Source organism: Denticeps clupeoides, chromosome 17, assembly GCF_900700375.1.
Source record: "Denticeps clupeoides chromosome 17, fDenClu1.1, whole genome shotgun sequence".
NCBI lineage: Eukaryota > Metazoa > Chordata > Actinopteri > Clupeiformes > Denticipitidae > Denticeps > Denticeps clupeoides.
In genome coordinates, this window is record NC_041723.1 from 18,079,481 (window position 1) to 18,101,962 (window position 22,482).

Genomic DNA, 22,482 nt, shown 5'->3' on the forward strand with positions numbered 1-22,482 from the left:
TATTAAAACATGGTTGTGTTTCTTCGCGGATCTTCAGTAGCCATGTTGGAGCGGAGTCGCGACTGGAACGTCTCCTTCGCCGGCTGTGGGTTCATGGCCGTCTACTACGTCGGCGTGTCGTGCTGTCTGATGGAGAGAGCCCGCGGTCTCTTGGATAATGCCGCCAAGATCTCCGGCGCGTCGTCCGGGGCCATAACTGGGGCGGTGATCGCGTGTAGGATTCCTTTCGGTAGGTACTGGTTTCGGTCCAGCCGTGTAATCCGCGTTTTTAACCTAAAACCCACTGGCCACTTGGACCTGTAGATGCTGGTAAGTCTAGTTCCTCTGTTTTTAAATGGGCTTTTTTTTTTTTTTTTTTTTTTTTTTTCTTTCCCGCCCCTGCTCCAAAGTCAAGAGCTGCGAGAGTCTGATGGATATGGCCAGAGAAGCCAGCAAGCGCAACCTGAGCACCCTGCACCCCTCCTTCAACCTGATGAGGTTCGTCCGGGACTTCCTGCACCGCGAGCTGCCCGAGGACGCCCATCTGCTGGCCAGCGGAAAGCTCTGCGTTTCTCTCACCCGCCTGACCGATGGGGAGAACGTCATCGCATCCCAGTTTGACTCAAAGGAGGAACTCATCCAGGTCAGGGGCACAATTCTGAATGTCCAGTTAAGAGAATCATGATCCGAATATCTCACTGGGTGCCATTACAGGCTCAGAAGCTTTGTCTTTGTTTCTCCAGGCTATTCTCTGTAGCTGCTTTTTCCCAGTTTGCTGTGGTATGATCCCTCCGGCCTTCCGTGGTGTTGTAAGTTCCTGCTCTTGTCCCCTTTTTATTTATTTTATATATATTTATTTTATATGTATGTATGTATGTATACATTTTTTTGTATAATTTACTTTTCGCAGCGGTATGTCGATGGTGCTCTTAGTGACAACTTGCCCTACTGTAAACTGAAGAATACAATTACCGTATCGCCCTTTGCTGGAGAGAGCGACATCTGCCCAAAGGAAGGTCCATACTTCTATCAAGAGGTGCGCTATTTCAACGTCAGCATAAATGTCAACCGCAACAACCTGTGCAGAGTGTCCAGGATTTTCCTACCTCCTAGACCTGAGGTGAGTCTCATTATTAAATACTGCTAGTCTCTGTGCATGTACGCTGTGTGACTCGTAATTTTCGAACAGGTCTTGGCAGAGTTGTGCCAAAGTGGATACAGAGATGCCCTTCAGTTTCTTCTAGAAAATGGTAATTTTGGGAGAAGAGAAACCATTTTCTTGTAGAAATGAAGTTTCTGATTATCTTTAATTTTGGTTGTAGACCTTGTGAAACTGGAACTTCTGGCTGAGCTCTCGCCGACGGAGGAAGGTCCCACACAAGCTACCTGCTGTGATGCAAGACTACTGTCACACACCGCAGTCGATGGAGGTGATTCCACCGAGGCATGGCCGGCTGAGTGTTCTTGCTATGAAGAGGAACAGCACTGGTGGTTTGACGATCTGACCGTAGACTTGCTCCCTGTGCACATAAAAAAGGGTACGACTACTTTAACTCCTGGAGCAGATTAAAAAAAAAAAAAAAAAAAAAAACGCCTCCATGGAACCAAAGTAATACTTTTTTTTTTTTCCCATTTAAACTAGTATTTTGCAAGGCTTGTAAGGATATGTATGGGCCTTCAGTTCCAGTGAGACATCTGCTCCTGGTGAGGATGCTCCTGTTTCTACTGGTTCTGTTTGTCCTACCAGTGGAGCTGGTCTGTGCTTTGGCTTGTAGGTATGGGGAAAAATTTTATTGTAGAACGCATTTGACTGCATCAGACTGTGAGCCAAAATGTATAAGTGTTTTACCCAAATTTGTACCCAATGTAGTTCTCTTTAGCCAGCAGTTTGTTTGCCAGAAACAAAAATGAGGGCAGTTTTCTCAATCAGCATATTCTTGCAGCAGGCTAGCTCTAGTTAAGAACAAAGCTTTACACTAAATATTCAGATATGCATTTCTTTCTTCCTGGTGACCTGTGGTTTTGTGCGCTAGGTTTGTTGAGTGGGCACCAGAGATGGCTTCAGATGTGGCTTGGCTGTGTGACCTGTCTAGGGATGTATATAAGCAAATATGGAAAAGACTGCATCAGGGGTATGTCGTGTATCCTCTACACGACGACTGTTTGTAGTTCAAGTTTTATATGATTATAATTGAACACTCCTTTTGCTTTTTACCTTTTTTATAGGAACCCTTTTCTCAAACCCAGTATCAGTGCAACCTCGACCCTCGCTCTGCCTCCAACTCCAGTTAAAATCTCTGAAGAAAAAGGGTTTCCTCCTGGTGCCCATCTCTTGCCCCCTACTCCTCCAGCAACACCACCAGTTTACTCAAAGGAGCAATGCACGGTCCGTGACCGCAGCATGCTTGCTGAGACTGCCTAAAACATGCATGTAAATAAACATTGTCATCTGTAAGCCCATGTGTTTTTATTTAAGGAAAAATAATACAATTCCTAGCTGTTTGGTAGTCATGGTGTAAGGAGGTAAATGTTGCAACTGATGCCCACTTCACATGGGGGAAAAAGAGACTTCACCAGTGTAAACATTTAATTAAAATGAAACTAGCATTCCAATACAAACCCTGCACCATTTGACAAGGCTTGTGCTCTTACATTGTGGCTCTAGCACTTGAACAAGTTTAAAAAAAAAAAAAAAAAAAAAAGGGGCCGTACATTATCATATGGGGAGAGGAAAGTCTTCTCAGTATTGCTGACATTGTTGGGTTTATGCTCAGAGCTACAGGACAAAGTAAAAACTAAACTCTAAAATTTCATTACTAAAAAGCTACATGAATTCTACATGTAGTTATAGTGTGACCTATGACTTCTCATTTTACTTTGCAGCAGTGGAATAAATGTGAAATCCCTGATTGTTACATTAAAAAAAAAAATAAACAGTACAAAAATTTGCACAAACACATGGATATCACACAAATTGAGGTGAAACATGGACTGGCCATGTTTAAAAGAAAAATCACATAACCTGACCACTGTGTACCTGTGCATTCTCATGTCTCTGGGCATAACATCTGAAAAAAATTTTTTTTTTTAAACAAACTCACTAAAAAATTCCTAAACAAATCATGTTTGAGATGTTTGAGTCCTTTGAAGAAATGGTTCAACATAGGCAGTTGTTCCCGTTTGACCAAAAAGGGGATTCCTTTAACTGAGTCTTCAGCTTAGTAACACAGTGAGGCACAGACACTTAAAATAAAGGATTCTGGGCAGATGAACCATTCCACTGGTTCTGTCCTGGATCTACTCAGATTAATTAGTGTCTCCTGAACCTCAGTGGAGATGAGGCCGGTTTGTAAGATCATTTCAGTATAAAACCAATGATTTTAAAAAGCTGTAGAAGAGCACCAGTAACACTCCATCCCCCTTAGACCTAGTGGCATTGGTGGCCCCTTTGAGTCCAGTCTCATACAGCCCCAACTCCAGGTTGGGCATGTGAGGAACCGCTGATATCTGGGATCTGCTCGTCAAAAGTTTGGGTCATCCATTGGCCATCTGGGACTTGACCCACTGCAGGAGGGGAGGTGGAGGTATTCTCTATTGCACAAGAAGAAATCTGTGAGACACCAGTTACTGCTAGCTTATTGTTGCCACTATACTAACTTGACTATTTTCCTATATACAGTCAAGTCCATAAATATTGGGACATTGACACAATGTTAACATTTTTGGCTCTATACACCACCACAATGGATATCAAATGAAACGAAGATGTGCTTTAACTGCAGACTGTCAGCTTTTATTTGAGGGTATTTACATCCAAATCAGGTGAACGGTGTAGGAATTACAACAGTTTGCATATGTGCCTACCACTTGTTAAGGGACCAAAAGTAATGGGACAGAATAAGAACCATAAATCAAACTTATTTGGATATAAATACCCTGAAATAAAAGCTGATAGTCTGCAGTTAAAGCATATCTTGTTTGTTTAATTTGATATCCATTGTGGTGGTGTATAGAGCCAAAAATGTTAACATTGTGTCGATGTCCCAATATTTATGGACCTGACTGTAGTACCAATCAATGCTTTTACAACAAATATTCTGTTTGAAATTCAAGCAGTTCAATATCTCATTATAATCTGAAAAAAACAATGTATTCCAAACTGTTGACATTTGGCAGATACTTCATCTGAACATGCATTCCTTCTACAATAGAAATAAAGAATGTTCTGTAGAATTTTTCCCAAATCGTTGCCATAAATGTGGCACGTTGCAGGTTGCTTTGTTTGCACTCTTCTGTCCAGTACATCGCATGTCAGCTTGATGGAGTTTAAGGATGCAGTCACACGTTTTACAAAATACTGATTCAGCAATATTTTACATAGTGATATTGTATTTATATATGGACAGTAAATATCAATATTTATGTATCCAAATGTATTCCAAAATTCAGTTCTGAGTTTTGTTATTTTGGCTGAATTATTAATGTTATATGATCCACATATATCATCTTGTATGATATGTATATCAGCTCTGTTTACATTTTCAGTGAATTGTTGAATATTGTAATATGTACAGTGTGACTAAATATCATGACAATTGCATCGTGACCTATGTATCGCAATACATATTTTATTGTGAGATCCTCACCAACACACAACCCTAGCATGTTTCCTTTGGTCCGAATCAGTCAGTGAGTGTGTAACATTGTATAATTTTCCTCTTGGTTTGGTTTCCTTTCACACCGGAAAAATCCAAACAAACCAAAATGCATCATTTCAAATCACGCGAGAATTGTTGTTACCTTGGCGATACATCTAACCAAAGTAAATACAGGAAGCAGATCTGTTAATGACATTGAAATTTACCCACAATTCACTGTTCACAAATCATTGATTGCATTTGGTTCTGTTTTGGTTGGGTACGCATTCTCACCAGAGTTTGTGATTTGATTCGAATTGGGACCACCTCTTTTGTGGGTATTGGTGTGGATGTTTTTATACACACCCGAGCGTGATTACTGTGTTCACATTTGAGGTGGAAAACAAAGGCTTTCTTGCTGCAACTCAACCTGTCAAACATGCAATGGGAATTATTTGCTTTACAGTTGAAACTGAGATTTGATCACTATGAAGATTATTACGCGGTACTTGAAGCTGTGGTCCTGTGAGCAACCTATCACATAATCAATAAATGTTTACAAGGGTATGGTACCAGTGTATTCAAAAACTTACAACAATCTCTGTCTGCAAAAAATTTAGTTATCAAGAAAAGATGAGATACCTGTAGGAATTGGTAGCACCAACTTTCAAGGCTTCAAGGATCAACTTCCATTGAAGCTTTAAGTTGTTCCCTTAAAAAGGATTATTTTTTTCCTTTTTTTTTTTTGCACAATTCTGAAATGATTCAGTTTTACCTTTACCACCACCTGCAGAACCACTCCATGTCTTGCTAATTGCCTATATTTTCTATTTGTTGTCCATTCCATTTGTGCAACAGCATGTGAAATTGATTTTCAATCAGAGTTGCGTCCTAAGTGGAAAGTTTCACAGAACAATTACAATGTAACTCCATCGACTTGGAGTTACATTGTGTTGTTTAAGTGATGCCTTTAATGAGTAGTGTATATACCCCTCACTACCAAGGACCATTATATCAAGAAAATATTATTCACTTCACCTTCCATTGGTCATAATGTTATGAATGATCAGTGTATATACACAATGTCATTACTTTCTTAGGTTATCTGCAAACCTGTTTGTCCAGGGGATGAGAAGGTACAGTGACCGTTGCTTTGTTCTGCTTCTGGTACAGCTTCACCATACGCTCCTCCAAACGCTGCCTCATACCCAGGATCATACTGCTCCTCCTTGATCGCCATTCTCTTTGCATCCTCTGTTTAATAAATATGATATATGAAGAGTTTGTTAGTCACTTAAATACAAGAGAGAGCGAGAGAACGAAAGAGAGAGAGACAGAACACTTACCTTTGGCCAAGCCGAGGTCAAAGCTATAACTCAACTCTTCAATCTCTTTGGGTCGGGATACACCCTTCAGGGAGTCTCGCAGCTCCCTCAGCTTAATGTAGAAGTGCACCTTGTCCTGGGCACGAGGGAACTGGGCACAGCGGGCACTAGAAGAAGGCATCAGGTACAAGGCCTGGAATCAGATGGAAAGAAATATTTGGTTAGCTGTAATAGAACGCACAGCCGAATCAGCTGAAGCAGGCAGACGCCTTACCGTCTCACAGTCTGGAATCCTATGAGGCTGCAGGCCAAATTCAAGTTTCTTAGGCTTAGATCCAAAGATCTCTCTACAGAACATCTCATAAATACCTAACAAGAACAATGCAGCAAACATGAATACTATAGCATCAACGTGGCTGGAAGTAGAGTAAAAAAAATATTGCAATTGTGGTTTCTTTGCCTATACTTGCATTTTCCATTGAAAACAGCAATCAGAGGTTTGTACTTCATCAGCTTCTCAACCAGAATCTTTCCTCCTTCCCTTAATTCTTTGCTATGAGAAGAGAAAGAAACCAGACATGATTATGTGAAAGCACTGTGTTCATCTTACATAAATATATTTAATTTAAATGTATTACTAATTTAGAATCACTGTTGCAGGACTGCTTTCTAATAAAATCCTCTGCTGACCAAATTTAATGTAGTCATGTAGGAAGTACCTGATTTTACTGAAATTGGACCCCTGGTCAGGCAGATCAACAGTGAGTTTAAAATTTAGACTCACCCAGTGCAATCTTTATGAGGCTTTTTTTTTTTTATGAGTTTCCAATAGTTCACAGAATCAAACACATGAGTAAGTAATAAAAAAAAAATACCTGCTCAGATCTTTGCTTCCTGGTGTTGCCCTTGCCACCATGTTGGTGAAACCAATGCCATACTTTTCAGGCAACGTCGTATCATGCATGTGATTGAGCTGCTCATTTGTGAAGCCAGACAAAAACAGGCACTTCCCTAAAAAGGAAAACATGTTTTTAATGAAGCATTCAACTAATGTACAGCAATTCTCAAATCACACTGTTTATTTTATATGTTTTTTAAAAAATAAACTGTACATTAACTTACAAAAATGATTTCCAGGACCAGGAAACCACCTTCCGATGTAGGCAGCCATAAGCCCAGGATTGATACCAATCTTGAAGAGGGGGGGAAAGGAAAAAGGAGAAAAAAAAAAAAAAAAAAAAAAAAAAAAAAAAAAAGCAAAATCAAAGCAATGCACACCCCTCCTCGTTTTAAATATTGATGAGTTAAGTACTAACTGTTGTTGCCAAATAATACTAACATATCATAAAACCATATCATAAAAACAAGGTTCAACATCTGTTTAAAATTATAAAAATTGTACTGTACAACTGTCAATATCAAACTATAAAACAGCAAAAATAAAGGCCATTAGTTAAATCATGCCATTGTGTAAAGAGCAACATGACTTACGATAACATAGTCCAGATTGTTCGAAAGGATGTCTGGCAGGGTTTTAGTCATCACTTCCTCCTCAGTCATTCCTTTGAAGCGGTCTATCTTCCTCTTCACCTTTTTGAAGGTCTCATCTATCTTCTCCTGTTTGCCATCTGCTCCCTCTGCTCCCTTGGCACCTTTAGCACCCTTAGCACCCTTAGCAGCCTTTGCATTCTTAGGCTCCTTGGGCTCCTTGGCCTTTTTGGGTTTAGGCCCTGGTTTGGCCTTGGGCTCCTTGCTGGCTGGTCGTCCTCTCTTTCCTTTTGCAGGGGCTTATGGGAGGAATTCAAACAAAATTAACTGAGCTGAGCAATATGACCGGGATGATAGTACATCAAGAGTGTAAATTACAGTGTGTTTAAACATACTGTATAGTAGATTGAGCAGGAAAATCATATTACATAATACTTCAATATCAAAGAATGTACCAATATTACCATTTACAGCATTTATCAGATGCCCTTATCCAGAGTGACTTACAATCAGTATTCACAGGGACAGCCCCCCCCCCGGAGCAATTTAGGATTAAGTGTCTTGCTCAGGGACACAATGGTAGTAAGTGGGATTTGAACCTGGGCCTTCTGGAAGATTTTTGGGGACGTTTTAACAAGAACCAGGAAATCGCTGCTTAACTTACTATTGTTGTTATTGTTGTTATAATTATTATTGGTGGTATTGGTGGTACAGCTTTGCTGGTTCATAGGCGACCACACTAGGCTACTACCACCATTAATGCACTATTCAAATATACCAGTGGCAAATAGATGACAAAATCTCAAGATGACAAAATTTGAGGGTTTTTTTTTTTCCTCTACTTTTACTGTTTCCAGTACATGATACAAAACATATTTTATAGGTCAATCCCACAACAGGAAATGCTGGAATTAGAAGACACTTCATAATAGTACAGTAAGACATCATGATTGTATTGCAGACCTGCAATAAAGAACCAATACACTGATACTGTGTCCAACATATCTACAGTGGCAAGAAAAACATGTGAAACCTTTTGATTTCCATGGTTTTCTGCATGAATTTATCATAGACAAAGATCTGATCACATTTTAAGTGAAGAAAAAGCATCAAAATCATGATTTCTTGATTACAGATCATCTAAAGTGAAGTGATTGTCACATGTGATACACAGGAGCACAGCACACGGTGCACACAGTGAAATTTGTCCTCTGCATTTAACCCATCACCCTGAGTGAGCAGTGGGCAGCCATGACCGGCGCCCGGGGAGCAGTGTGTGGGGACGGTGCTTTGCTCAGTGGCACCTCAATGGTACCTTGGCGGATCGGGATTCGAACCGGCAACCTTCTGATTACGGGGCCGCTTCCTTAACCGCTAGGCCACCACTGGTCCTGGTCATTAACTCGACGATTCACATACTATTACACTAGCAGTAGTGTTTATAGTTGTCCCCAATAAAGACATGAAGGACAATAATTTTTAGATTATTATTTTAGGCACATTATAATTGTCAATATCCTTGACTTATATGATCACATTTGACAAATGTAAAAAAAAAAAAACATGAAATTCCACAGGATTCACATTCTACAGTGGCAAGAAAACCCCTTGTATTTCTGGATTCTCTGCAAATCCCTAAAACAGAGTAGAAACTGGTAAATAGTGGTCGTCTGGCTGCATTTGTGTGAATGGGCGAATTTTTTTACAATGACAACAGTACAGCCAAAAATGAGATATTTCACACACATCACATAAATGTTAAACACTAAGTCAGAATGAAAGCAGAACCTTGCTGAGGCACTGCAGGTTCCTGAAGAGGTGGCCCCGGGTTGGCAGCCATCTCCATCATAGGCCCGTCTTCTCTAGGAACCTCCATGTAGGGAGCAGCATTTGCCATGTGATGATGGTACTGAGCCTGCAGAGCCTGTAGATGCTGCTGGGCAGACTGAACCCTGTCCAAACAGGAAAAAACGGCACTCAAATGGGGAGCACTCACTGTGGGACTGGCTAAAAGTGGCTGTAATTCTGCACTACAGCTGAATTTCACAGAGAGACTTCAGATATAGTATTAGGGGACCGCTAAGACCGACATAAAAAAAGGTCATAACATGGGACCTTTAATCTTCTTATTCTCGCAAACAGAACTAAATATTGTTAGTAGTAACACGACCCTAGGAGTGCGTTTGCCTACAGGCAGGAACACATCCATGTTAGATTCATTACCGCCAGTCAGTATTGGAGGGAATGCAAACTGTCCTGGCGCCACTCGGTGACAAAGCGGGGGGGAGGAACTCACCAGCGTTGCAGATATTCCGAAGGGGCAGGTACTGATCCGAAACTTCTCTCTTCCATCTTTTTTGGGAGGGGGGATTTTTAAATGAGTTAATGTTCATTGTAAATAGCGGGACTTCCTCCCGTCTGTTTAAGGTAGCGCGATTCTCTTGTCTGTGCAAGCGGCGCGGTCCCGAACTGCACCAGGCATCCGATCAACAAACCTCCGTTCCTTTCCTCTTCCTTTCACTTAAGCTAACCATAACCGCGTTTTAAAATTTACATGCGCATAATATATTATATATAATTACTTTAATATTCAGGTGGATCTGGTTCATATTTTTCGTAATATCCCAAAGCTTGGAATTTAAATAGCCGCTTTAAAAACGGATGAATGGTTTCCCACAATGACAGTAGTTAGCGCCACTATTAGCCCTTAGCTGCACTTACAACACGACACAAATATAACAAAACGAGCTTCGCCGGGCAAAAAACATACGTACCGTTATCGGTGAGATGGGTTAATGTAGCAAAACAAGCAGCGACCGATGCACAATAATTAAAGGTTTTCTTAAAAAAAAAAGTTACACCCGTCGTGATGGCTGCTTAGCCCCAACAAAGAAGAGCCTGCAAGGAGCTAGTCAACTTTGACACTGGGAGATTCCATTACACAAAACAGGGGTAATTTTCCGTACGATCCCGTTATCATTAGCAGTAAAAACAAATATTTGCTTTAATAAATAGACATGTCTGTTTAAAAATAACTATTCCACTTGGCTCGATATGTTAACTGCGCCTTCGTATTTTAATAAAAACGGCTAGAATGCCGACCATCCACCCCCACTGTAGTGTTGGTTTGTACGACGTTTGAACTCGTGGCTTGGTTTTCATTGGTTCACGTTCTACTCAGATTAGTTCACCGCATATTTCAATTTGTCATATTTCATCTAATTTTGTAGGTAGTTAGTAGACAACGCATTGAGATAGTGGCACCGTATGAACATAGATTATAAATACATTATATTGTTTTTATTTCATGCACATTTCAGTGTTTTTCATTGCCATTATAAAATATTCTAAAATTGAGGTAATAGTAATAGAACACAAAAAAAGGTTATCCAGACTCTCTGGATTGCGTCTGAACATAGTGCATGTCATTAGAAAATAATCCATACAGATGAAAAACAATTATAATAATAAAATACTAAAGAAAATGCAGCAAGTGACATTTGGTTGTCTGAGGGTTTTGTGTTATTTTGTACAGAAAACATGATTACAGCACAAACAACTTAACTCAGGTTATCACTTAATCATGGCATCAAGTCTTTCTTTTCCATAAATGCAGTTGAACATACCTCTCTAAATTTAACATATAGTCAATAACAGAACATGAGAAGAACAGTTTACATTGTCCATAACATACATAAAATACTGTACAGCAAACACTGAGGAAATGCCATATTATTTAAATCTTTCAAACATATTAAATAGAAACCAAAAAAAAAAATCAAATACAACCATTAAAATACCTGGCTCTATGGTTCAGTTACTTTACTCTAAAATCACGTCATGCTTTAAAAAAAAATCATTATAGACAGTAACAGTAATAAAGGTCTTGTCTTGTTCCATCCTTTAGTATTGCATGTTAAAATGGGTGCTGTATGTGCAATCACTGCTGCCTCCATAAAAAGCACCTGTCAACATCGAACAAACTCATTAATATCAACCAATTAACTGCAAATATAAAATCACATGTATCGCAACCATCCATAATTATGATGTAGCCCTATAATACTTGCCCATTGATTGAGGAGAGCAGAAGCTGGTGCCTTGCTGGGTCACTGGGTAACCTCCACTGGACGCCTCATACCCAGGATCCTGCTGTTCCTCCTTAATGGCTATTCTCTTGGCATCCTCTGTTTTTGAATAGAAAAGAAATCCCACATATTTCTGCTTTCCATTTGAATATATAATAAAAACATGCTACCTAAACTCCACCGTCTTAATTAGCTCTTGGGCTTTATGTGATCTGTTTACCTTTGGCCATGTCAATGTCAAAACTGTAATTTGTCTCTTGCACATCAGGGTTTTTGACAATGCCCTTAATCTGGTCACGTAGCTCCTTTAGTTTGATGTAGAAGTGCACTTTGTCCTGGGCACGTGGAAACTGGGCACAGCGGGGGCTTGACGATGGCATTAAGTAGCACACCTAAACAAGAGTACAGATCAATTACAAATAATATACAGCTAGCAAGCCTGAATAATTTACAGTGCATCCAGAAAGTATTCACAACTTTTTCCCACATATTGTTTTGTCGAGGCACAAATCTGGGGAAGGTTACAGAAACATTTCTGCTGCTTTGAAGGTCCCAATAAGCACAGTGGTCTCAATCATTTGTAAATGGAAGAAATTCAAAATCCCCACAGTTCCTAGAGCTGGCCAGCCACCTACAGTAAACTAAGTGACTGGAGGAGAAGGGCTTTAGTCAGGGAGTGACCAAGAACACGATGGTCTCTCTTTCTGAGCTCCAGAAGAGCCTTCTAGAAGGACAACCATTTCTGCAGCAATTCACCAATCAGGCATGTATGGTTGAGTGGCCAGATGACAGCCACTCCTTAGTAAAATGCACATGGCACCCCGTCTGGAGTTTGCCAAAAGGCACAAAATTCTCTGGTCTGATGAGACAAAGATTAAACACTTTGGTGTGAATGCCAGGTGTCTCGTTTGGAGGAAACCAGGCAGCACTCATCAGCAGTCAAATACCATACCTACAGTGAAGCATGGTGGTGGCAGAATCATGCTCTGGGGATGTTTTTAGCTGCAAGAACTGAAAGACTAGTCAGGATAGAAGGAAAGATGACCGCAACAATGCACACAGACATCCTGGATGAAAACCAAAGTGGAATGGGTCAAACTGGCCAGGGATAGGTGTGCCAGGCTTGTGGCATCATATTTGTGGCATCACTTGAGGGTGTAATTGCATCGACAACAAAGGCTGTCAATAAAAACTGTGCACTCAGTTTTTTTTTTTTTTATAAACTTGCCAAAACCTCAAGTAACCATTGTCATTATGGGGTGTTCTGATGGAAAAAAATTAATTGAATCCGTTTTGGAGTAAGGCTGTAACAGAACAAAATGTGGGAAAGATGCACGTGAATACTTTCTGGATGCAGTGTATGTACTCTAAATAAAAAGTGTCATATGCCACCTATGCAAAAAGCAAATATCATCTTACCGTTTCTGTGTCTGGAATTTTGTAAGGCTGCAAGCCAAATTCAAGGTTCTTCGCTTTAATTCCAAAGATCTCTTTGCAGAAAATTTCATAAATACCTAGAGGCCAACATTGTCCATTTACACAATTTGTATTTAAAAACAACTGCTTTCAAGAGAATACAACTTATTAGTATAAGAGCTCACATTTCCCATTGAAGGCTGCAATACACGGTCTATATTTCTTGAGCTTTTCAAGAAGCTGTCTGCCTCCTTCTCGAAACTCCTTACTGTAAAATACATTTGAATATACGTTTTTACTGCTTATTAAGCATTACATTCACAAAAACACACATCAAAAAATAATCATAGAAAGAAGGAACTACCTCGAGAGGTCTTTGCTGCCTGGAGTCGTTCTCTCCACCATGTTAGTGAAGCCGATCCCATACCGCTCAGGGAGGGTTTGGTCATGCATATGGTTGAGCTGTTCATCAGTGAGACCAGACAGGAACAAGCACTTCCCTGTGAAGAAATCCCACGTGTGTGAAAAATTGGGTCTGTTGCAATACTGAAATACTGAAAACAATGCACATTTCCAAAAATGGCGTGAAGACGGGTACATACAAAAATGATTTCCTGGATTGGGGTAATGTCTTCCTTTGTAGGCTGATAGCAGTCCGGGATTAATACCAATCTGAAAGTCATACCAGCAATGTTTTAAAAAACATTCATACAAATAAAAATTACATTTTGACGACGGAAAAAAAACTCACTATCAATATATCCAGATTGTAGGCGATTATGTCAGGGAGTGTTTTTGCCATGACCTCTTCCACGGACATGCCATTGAAGCGATCGAGTGTCCTTTTTGGCTTCTTCGCTGGGCTACTCTCATGCACCCCCTGTAGTTTACCCTCCTCTAACTTCTGTTTTGGGGGTCTCCCTCTCTTCTTGGCAGGGCCTAGACGTGGAAGAGTGTTTTAACGGGGTAATGTAATACACAGAACCAAATGTGTGTAATGTAATACACAAAACCAAATCTTGAACCAATCTTGCTACAAGTTTTCTCCAGATAGCCTGTAGAGGAGAGAGGCTTGTCTGGTTTTCTTTTGCTACTATACAAGTGTTTTTAAGGGTGCTACAGTACCTTGAGCCACAGTTTCCTGCTGGACAGGATCTTCTTGGCGCACTCTAAAATCTGCCATGGCCTGGTCTTCTCTGGGTCGCTCGGAATAACAAGCAGTTCCATCGCTGAAGTGCTGGTACTGGGTGACCTCTGGGAAATACTGCTGACTGTTCTGATACCTGGAAAGAGAACATGAGATTACACAGTTCAATTGAAGAACACCGTCTAAGTAAGTGCAACTATTCATAGTTCAGGGAGTGTTGGACATTATCATGGATCCATTAAAATCCGCTATGAATGCATCTCATATGTTTAATCACATATATGTGACCAAAACCATCACTTGATCAAATGAAGACATGTAAATGAACCCACAGAAGAAAGAAACATCATGTAATAAGCACTTTACAATGCTGCACCCATCTCCAACTCACCAGTGTTGGAGATAATCCGAAGGAACCGTCAGTGACGCATACTGCCTTTCGTCCATCTTATTGGTTGTTTTACTTAAATAAATTAATATTCATTTTGATGTTAGCTACACAAAGTCCTTCTGTGTGTCGACCGACAATTAAAATGCCTTTGCGATACATATTAGTTATGAAATAAAATTTTACCAAGTTAACCATCGTTGCGGCTAGGAGCCGATTAATTTCATTCAGTCCTAAAAACTAGGCTATCCACATTTACACAGCTGCTAGCTAACCCGGCTAACACTGTCGGTCTGTTCAGCCTGTTTCCGTGTATCATCCACTGGTCCAAACATAAAACACAGTACGTTAGAATTAAAAAAACGATCCCATACCTGTCCAGGAATTGACTTCTAAATCATTACGACCAGCAGCGCAGCATAATTCAACCAAAACAACACAAAGCACTCGAGTCGTGCCGGTTAGTGCATGATTTTTTTTTTTTACAAAACTAAGTGTTATCTCATCGTAACTGGCTTTTTATTATTTATTAAGCCATCCCGAGCCTTTAACTATCTGCTGCGGAACTCGGTCGCTAGGCGGACTGTACCACAATTTAGAAAATAGGGGAGACCTCACGCCATAATCTTTAGCATATTTGGTTTTTAAAAGACAAATATTTCCGGATAGAATGTAATTTAGTACATAGGTCGTTCTAGTAGTGTCTGTAGATAATCAAGTCGTGTGAAGCTGTTTTCTGGAGATAATACATTAAACAATGAACTGCCCGACCAATGGGCGACCATTTCCTGTGTTCATACGGGTATGCGGGGTCAGCGGTCACGTTGTTAAAATCAGGACCAATGAGACAAGTTTTGGGTTCAGGTCGATCTGTTAAAAAGAGAACAATATGTACAAGGTATAAAAACTAAATGTTGCTTGTCTTGAGCCATAAATGCAGTAAATATAGAATATTATAAGTTGGTCCTTTTATAGTCTAAGCATCAAAGTAAAGAGTAAAAGTCTTTGTGCTAACAATGCTAGCAAACGACACAGTTCCGATGTCTGTTTTTCGGTTTTAATGGCGATGTTGGCTCTGTTTTACTTGTGCCTAATTATATGTGCCGCTTCTTCTTTGGCTTGAAATAAGCGCATTTAGTCAGTGTGCATGAAAGATCTTTGTTTTTCTTTGACTCAAGATATTCTTTTCTCTAACTGATGCTGCAAGATAACAGATCGTGTAGAGCAAGAAATTAGTTTCCCACAATAGTAATATTTGTTTTATATTAGTGACATTAAACACAGTTTAACTTAGTGATCTGTGTTCAGGCTAAAAGTAATTTCAATATTTATATATATATATATTTTTGTATTTGTGAATTTAAGGCAATTTAAAGAAGTCTTTATTGGGCCCTTGGTTGCCCATCAGACTCAGAGTTATTCTGGTAGCGTAGTGGGTAAAACAAAAGGGTCTGAATGCCCAAGGTTGTGGGTTCAAGTCCTGTGGAGTGTGGTCATTCTTCCATAGCAGCAGTACTAAGTAGTGTACTGATGCCTATGAAGCCACATAGAGTGAGGTTGGTTCCTGCCGACAGGGCCTGGCAAGGCATTGGGTTCCCTGTGCGATGGTTCCCAACACAACCTTACTTATTACATGTTTCATAAATCATCATGTATGCAGTGTGCATGAAATATCTTTGGTTTTATTTTACTCAGCATATTCTTTTTTTTTAACAGATGCTGCAAGATAACAGAGAGTTGTAAATACACACAGAAAGACAACAAAATCCCGGTGAAATTTGTGATCATATTTTTATAATTAAAGATGGATGATATTGTGTCTCAGGTCTCTTTGATCACAGAACTCCATCTTGGATACCTGTGATAATTGGGGCAGTGGTGGACTAGCGGGTAAGGAAGCGGACTTATAATTGGAAGGTTGCTGGTTCATATACATTTCACAATGACAATCACTTTGCTTTCACTTCATTTAAGAAATTTGCCAGGTGAGCCAAATTAAAGGAAAATCTACTGGAGATTTTTTACAAAAACGTAAGCACGATTATTGTACTTTTAAGAGATTTGTGGCTGGTCCAGAGTACATGGGTTGGTACAGATAAGGGCACACTGAGGAAGGTTTCTGCCAGACAAATAAATGAGATTAAGAGAGCAGATGCTAAAATGCTATTATTAAGCAGCACACATGTATTCGAATCTGCTGATGTTTTGTGAACTTGCAGAGGCTTGCAGTCACGCATAAACCTATTCAGCCACCCATCACTGACCACTTTTGTCCATGGTACAAAAAGAAGAACTGTGTTGTCTGAATGAAAATCATCCTCATGCATGACAATTGCATCTGCATCATTGGCTGATATGGGCATAAAAGTAGAGAAACTCACAGTGATTCCCATCATCCCTTGACCTCAATCTTACTACAAATCTCAAGCAAAAAATCTATGAGTGAGGGAGGCAAATCACACATTCAGATCACACTCACATGCAATAATTGTGCAGCTGCTATCAAATAAGGGCTTTTAAGTGAAGCGATTGTCACATGTCATACACAGCACACAGTGCACACAGTGAAATTTGTCCTCTGCATTTAACCCATCACAGTGGGCAGCCATGACAGGCACCCAGGGAGCAGTGTGTGGGGATGGTGCTTTGCTCAGTAGCACCTTGGCGGATCGGGATTCAAACCAGCAACCTTCTGATTACAGGGCCGCTAGGCCACCACTGCCATTTTATGTCAAAATGTAACTTGTTAAGATGGTTTTGATTTCATTAAATATGACATCCTAATGATTAAATTTTTTATTTTATTTGGAAGTTTTTTGTTTTTTTTTAAATAAATGGGACGTTTGTTTAGCAACATTCAAATTATACTCTAATGGTTGATTACATCACTAATGCTGATTAGTGATTAAGTTTGAATCTGAAGGTGAATGAATGTTGAGAAGCTGAGTACTTGTGATCTTCACAAACTAGTAACATTTATGCTAATTAAGTGTATTGTCTTTTTATTTAAACTTTCTATACTGTATAAAAAATACTACTTTTATGTCAAATAAAAGCATCCAGATATAGCCTGTCTGTGTGTTTATTTATTTCAATGTGTTTAGAAGATCCATAATGCTAGAAAGATTCTGTATGTTTTAAATGACATGGCTCTTTACCTATTGTGAAAGTGATACACATCAAGCACAGCACATGGTGACACAATGAAATGTGCCCTCTGCATATAACCATCACCCTTGCTGAGCGGTGGGCAGCCATGAAAGGCACCCGGGGAGCAGTGTGTGGGGACTGTACCTTGATCAAGGGGACCTCAATGGCACCTTCATGGTTTGGGATTCAAACTTTCATAGAACTTTGACACTGTGGATATGCAGAGAAAACACAGCATATAATTCCAAAGCTTTTCATTCTAGTAGTACACTATTATTATTGTTGAAGGTGAACTTCCATCCCACCAGGAAACCTATACCCAATGGTGCCTGTGGAAAATAAATGGTTCAAGTAGCTATATCAGGCAGATGGTGCTGGGCCAGCAGACTGCAGGACAGCAGGCTTTATCAGGCCTGACCATTGTTCCCACTGACACTCTGCACACTACTTATACTGTATATATGTTTTGTAACGGGGCATTGGTGGGGTGCAGAAATCTGTTTAATAATATGTAAAATATTATTCCCTGAGAGCTGGATAATGCACGCAAACTAGGCCGCTGTTACCCCATTAGATGAATGGATTGCTGGTTAGTCTGTGTCTTTGGTCTACGAATTGGAAACATTCAAAAGAAGTTATTACTGTTTCTGGACCACTACTACGAATTAACGTGATGGTAGTAGCCTAGTGGGTAACCAGAAGACCCAGGTTCAAATCCCACTTACTACCATTGTGTTCCTAAAGTCAGATGAACTCAGATTAAGATCTTGTACAGATGTTAAATAGCATTCTGATTGTAAAATTTAACTAATAACTATATATTTAAATTACATATTTGTTATTGACAAAATATGTAAAACTGAAGAAATAACTACTGTCATGTACATTGAGTTGGGTTTTTTCATTTTTTACTCATTGTTTACATTGAGCAGGAATTTTATTGGGTTAATCCAACAAGTGAACTTCTTCTTCTTTATTCCACAACTTTTTCTTTAGGGTTGTTGTCCTGCATGACCCAGATTCTGACAGAGGTCTTGACATTATTGGCTCAGTTTGCATGGCATCCGTCTGAGAACTTGTGGAACTCACCCACATCACGTCATGTACTTGACAGTAATATTACATTCAAATGAACTGCTAATTGTAGGGGCATACATATGTTTGCACTCACAGATATGTAATAATGTATAATAATATAGTTTCAGGAACAGTTGTTCTTTGTATATAGGGTAATGTTATTTTGTTATGTGGGAGGGATATTTTTTTATGATCACAAAGAATACTACATGCATGCTTTATTTACAGTGGGTACAGAATATTGCAACCCATTTCCTAAAATTTTTCCTCATTAATGCACACACACTCCATATTGACAGAAAAAACAACAGAATTGCTGACATTATATGATTCCAGTTAAAATACAAAATGATCAAAATGATCACAAGCTTGCAAAATAGGTACTGTAGAAGCCAAAACAGTAGGAGCTTTAGGAGCACCACCCAGGGGTCAATCGGTGTCCGAGTAAAAAACATCCATTCAGCTTTCTGAATTCCAGGGCCACAGGGATTTCTGCATGTAAATTATGTTTTTTAATTAATAAGATTCATATGCACTCCCTTAAATACTCTATTAGGATGCTGCTGCCTTGAACATTTGTGAAGTCACAGCATTAACTTTTCTGGCAGCTTTTGGCCGAATTCAGTTTTTCACTATCAGCAGAATGTATGTAGGTCCCCATGCGATTCCGAACAGATCAGTTTAATTACTTTATTTGCATAATAGTCTACCAGCATGCACCTGAAGATATCACCACTGAAATATTCAAAACAGATTAAGCTAAACTAAGAGGTTAATAAAAACCATTATTATTTCTGAGTTTACTTTGTACAAAAAAGAAAACATTGTTTAATAAATTTGTTGAAAGCAGTCATTTTTTATTTGACAGAATATGTAAATGTTGACGGGGTGAGGATAGGCCTGTCCAATTGTGTACCCCATATGTTGTCTTTTTCTGCTGACTCAGCAGGAAGGAGTATAATGAAGTGGTTCTTATGGATGCCCAGCTCAGATAGATGGGTGGGGTGGGGGTGAATTGGCACCTTGCCTCTCTCACGGGACCCCTGCTCATTGTAGCCAATCAGATTAACCTTGTGAATAACAACAACAACTGGTTATTAGAATGAGTATTGGTTTGTCATTTTAAGTGTGTATGTATATTTGAATGCGGCGGAAGTAAAGTTTGAACGCCGCCGTCGTTCGGCGCCGCGCCACGTGACGTCACCCCAGTTTAAAACGGGCCGCGCGTCAGCCAGCGCGCGCGCGGACCGGTGGCTGTCCTGCGCGTCGCATCCCGGTCGCTGCCGACGACACGCCGAGAAACGCTTTTAACACGCCGTGACATTAGTAAAAGAAAACATTTGTGTCCAGTACGGAACAGTTCTGACGCTCAGGTACGTTGTTGACCGTTTCTGTACGTGTCGCGCAATGAATTGTGGTCAGTAAACTAGTCGATACGACGGGGCGTCTTTTTTCTCGACTTCATCGTTTTAATGGAATAAATTGTACTGGATGCTTCAAATGTGTCCTGCAAAAACACCGATCAATGTGATTATGAACGGTTTTCCTCAATAAGCAATCTATATTTACATCGTCTAGATATTGAGTATTTATTTACATTGACTGGCTGCAAAATGCAGATGCTTCTTCAGGAGTTTGATATTCTCTTGTTTTATGAATTGAATTTGCGCAGTCCCGACGTTCATCTAGCCTTTCATGGAGCGGGTTTGCTATTTTGTTATGATTTATTACGCGTTTTCATTCAGTCGATTGGAAGAACGATAACGTCCCCTGCATTTAAATGAGCCTTTGCCTGCATCCCGTTAATCGACGAAAGCGCGTTTTTTTAAACAGCCATTGCATCCCTGCACTTGTTAAAGTTACAAAAAGTGTGTCGTGTTATTGTATATCCAACACATGCGTCTGAATGTGTGCGCATGTCATTAAAGCGCCTCGTCACTGAAGCCCGGTCTTCATTTCAGCTCCGACTTTCCTCTCCTGTCGTGAGTTGAGCAGTTCACCGGTCCCCGACGTGCGGCGGAATTCCCGCGTGCGCCCGCGTGTCGCTGAAATGCGACGTGGCTGTCGCTAGATGGCGATGTCGAGCCAGGCTTCGGCGTGTTGCCAGGTGCAGGGACTGCAGTGCAGAGTTCAGGATTAGGACGTTATTACTGCGCCGGAATGAACTTTTTCTTTAAACCTTCATTGAATGGTTACTGAATGTGCCAAAAGTAAACACAGGAGTTCATGAATGCAGTGACCTGAGGGCCTCTGATTTAGTGGACATTTAAAGCTGCATAAAGTTGATATTGATATATGTGCTCAGAGTATCAAAGGCTATGCAAATAAACCATCATCAGTTTCATGTGCCCTTTAGATATTGGACATGGTGGTGCCAACAGTAATTAATTTGACAGCTTTTTTAGTTGCTCTTCCAGTTGAGCTGTGGTCATCATTTACAGAAACATGATTTAGTACATTTATTATACAGATTAAGTGTTATTATCTTTCAGTGCTTTGAAATACTAGTTAATATGTATTCGGTCCCCTGTCATTTTAAAAATCATGGTCATTCTTTTGATGTCTTTTCTGAAAGATTTACCATACTTCAGAATCTGTTTACTCTTGTGTGTGAATCATTTCAAGGGATAATTTGGTATGAATGGTCATGCAGCATGGATGCACTGTGCAAGCAAACCTGTGGGTGACATGGGTCAATATATCACCTGCATAGTTTCACACAAGCAACAATGCTTTGTAACCCCTGGAGCCCTGCTGAACACTGCACTAAACCAGAGAAAGCGGAATCAGCCAACACACGAAACGTCACTGCATCCAACAGATCTTCTCCTTGGCAACTTGAATTAAAACAATAGCTCTTCCAGCAGACAGTGTTCTGTACTTTGAGGGGCATATTAAAATCACCAACAGGTGAAGTGAACAACTTTAATTCCTTATGATGGCATGCACACACACGCGCACACACACACACACACACACACACACACACACACACACACACACACACACACACACACAGGTCAACAGTATTATCCACTGAAGCCATGTCTCACTGCTATTTCCTTCAGAAATGGCTTTATAAAATGATTTGGCCTCCAGATTTCACGGATCTCAATCAAATCAAGCATCTGCGGGTGTTTTGGAAAGGTAAGTACAATCCATGAAGGCCTCACCTTGGCTAAGATGGATCTGCTGTTAATACCTTGGCATCTGATTCCACATGGACACCTTGAGTAGATGTGTGGAGTCTGGGCCTTGGCAGGTCAGAGCTGTTAGTGTAAAAGCAAGTTTTTTTTTTGTTGACAATTAATGTAGTCTGTGTTGTAGCTGGTAAAACATTTTTTAATTTTTGCTAGGACAAAAAGGTCACTAACTCAGGTCATTAGTTATGCTTTATGTCTGTAATAGTTTAGTCAAACGTCAAATCCTGCCCATCATGCAGTGCAGCCAAGTTCAGGGTTTTTCACTCTCCACTACGACCTTGTTTGAATGGAGGGACTGTGTTGTCAAACCTAAATCCCACAAGATTCTCCCGTTCTCTGCGAGCGGAGGAGGCTCTGCCCTGGTTAGGAATGAGCGCTGCCAGTACGGTGTCCCGTCGCTCTGTTGAGCAGAAGATGATTCATTTTGACAGTTCTTAATGAGAGCGGCCCAGACGGAATATTTTGCCTCATTTTCCGTGCAGAGTGGCTTTTGATGAGGCTTCCTCTGAGGGCAAAGGGGAACTTCAGGTTCTTTTTGTTCGCCAGGCTATTGCCTGTAGTATTTCTAGTTCACAGTCTAGTAA

General features: G+C 40.2%; 4 protein-coding genes and 1 non-coding gene across 9 annotated transcripts in view; 3 read left to right on the forward strand and 2 right to left on the reverse strand.

Annotated features, from left to right (window-relative positions):
• The first annotated feature begins 42 nt into the window (after nucleotides 1–42).
• On the forward strand, nucleotides 43–2,401 carry LOC114767230 (patatin-like phospholipase domain-containing protein 2). Its single transcript, XM_028958815.1, has 9 exons — nucleotides 43–229; nucleotides 390–622; nucleotides 723–788; nucleotides 890–1,099; nucleotides 1,169–1,229; nucleotides 1,302–1,517; nucleotides 1,661–1,754; nucleotides 2,013–2,111; nucleotides 2,206–2,401. Exons 1-9 carry the CDS (start codon nucleotides 43–45, stop codon nucleotides 2,399–2,401), a joined length of 1,362 nt encoding a protein of 453 aa, XP_028814648.1.
• A 264-nt stretch (nucleotides 2,402–2,665) lies between these two features.
• tdg.1 (thymine DNA glycosylase, tandem duplicate 1) lies at nucleotides 2,666–10,344 on the reverse strand. 2 transcript variants are annotated; one of them, XM_028958182.1, is made up of 11 exons: nucleotides 10,204–10,344; nucleotides 9,726–9,781; nucleotides 9,218–9,381; nucleotides 7,433–7,728; nucleotides 7,064–7,133; nucleotides 6,817–6,952; nucleotides 6,412–6,494; nucleotides 6,216–6,310; nucleotides 5,963–6,134; nucleotides 5,730–5,870; nucleotides 2,666–3,570 (listed from the first exon to the last, which is right to left on the reverse strand). In XM_028958182.1, exons 2-11 carry the CDS (start codon nucleotides 9,779–9,781, stop codon nucleotides 3,440–3,442), a joined length of 1,344 nt encoding a protein of 447 aa, XP_028814015.1. In that variant the 5' UTR covers nucleotides 10,204–10,344; the 3' UTR covers nucleotides 2,666–3,439. The 2 variants fall into 2 exon arrangements, with proteins under 2 accessions (XP_028814015.1, XP_028814016.1); XM_028958183.1 differs by lacking the exon at nucleotides 9,726–9,781.
• Nucleotides 10,345–10,766: 422 nt separating this feature from the next.
• On the reverse strand, nucleotides 10,767–14,995 carry tdg.2 (thymine DNA glycosylase, tandem duplicate 2). 2 transcript variants are annotated; one of them, XM_028958350.1, is made up of 11 exons: nucleotides 14,843–14,993; nucleotides 14,472–14,543; nucleotides 14,059–14,216; nucleotides 13,685–13,872; nucleotides 13,536–13,605; nucleotides 13,298–13,433; nucleotides 13,119–13,201; nucleotides 12,937–13,031; nucleotides 11,738–11,909; nucleotides 11,500–11,616; nucleotides 10,767–11,394 (listed from the first exon to the last, which is right to left on the reverse strand). In XM_028958350.1, exons 2-11 carry the CDS (start codon nucleotides 14,525–14,527, stop codon nucleotides 11,333–11,335), a joined length of 1,137 nt encoding a protein of 378 aa, XP_028814183.1. In that variant the 5' UTR covers nucleotides 14,528–14,543; nucleotides 14,843–14,993; the 3' UTR covers nucleotides 10,767–11,332. The 2 variants fall into 2 exon arrangements, with proteins under 2 accessions (XP_028814183.1, XP_028814184.1); XM_028958351.1 differs by lacking the exon at nucleotides 14,472–14,543 and having other exon boundaries at nucleotides 14,843–14,995.
• Nucleotides 14,996–15,957: 962 nt separating this feature from the next.
• Nucleotides 15,958–16,087, forward strand: LOC114767549 (small Cajal body-specific RNA 14). Its single transcript, XR_003742970.1, has one exon.
• A 3,858-nt stretch (nucleotides 16,088–19,945) lies between these two features.
• megf11 (multiple EGF-like-domains 11) overlaps nucleotides 19,946–22,482 on the forward strand; it is a 124,585-nt gene continuing 122,048 nt past the window's right edge. For all 3 annotated transcript variants that reach the window (XM_028957890.1, XM_028957894.1, XM_028957893.1), the window contains exon 1: nucleotides 19,946–20,068. The gene's annotated coding sequence lies outside the window, so the exon portion shown is untranslated. The remainder of the gene's footprint in view (nucleotides 20,069–22,482) is intronic.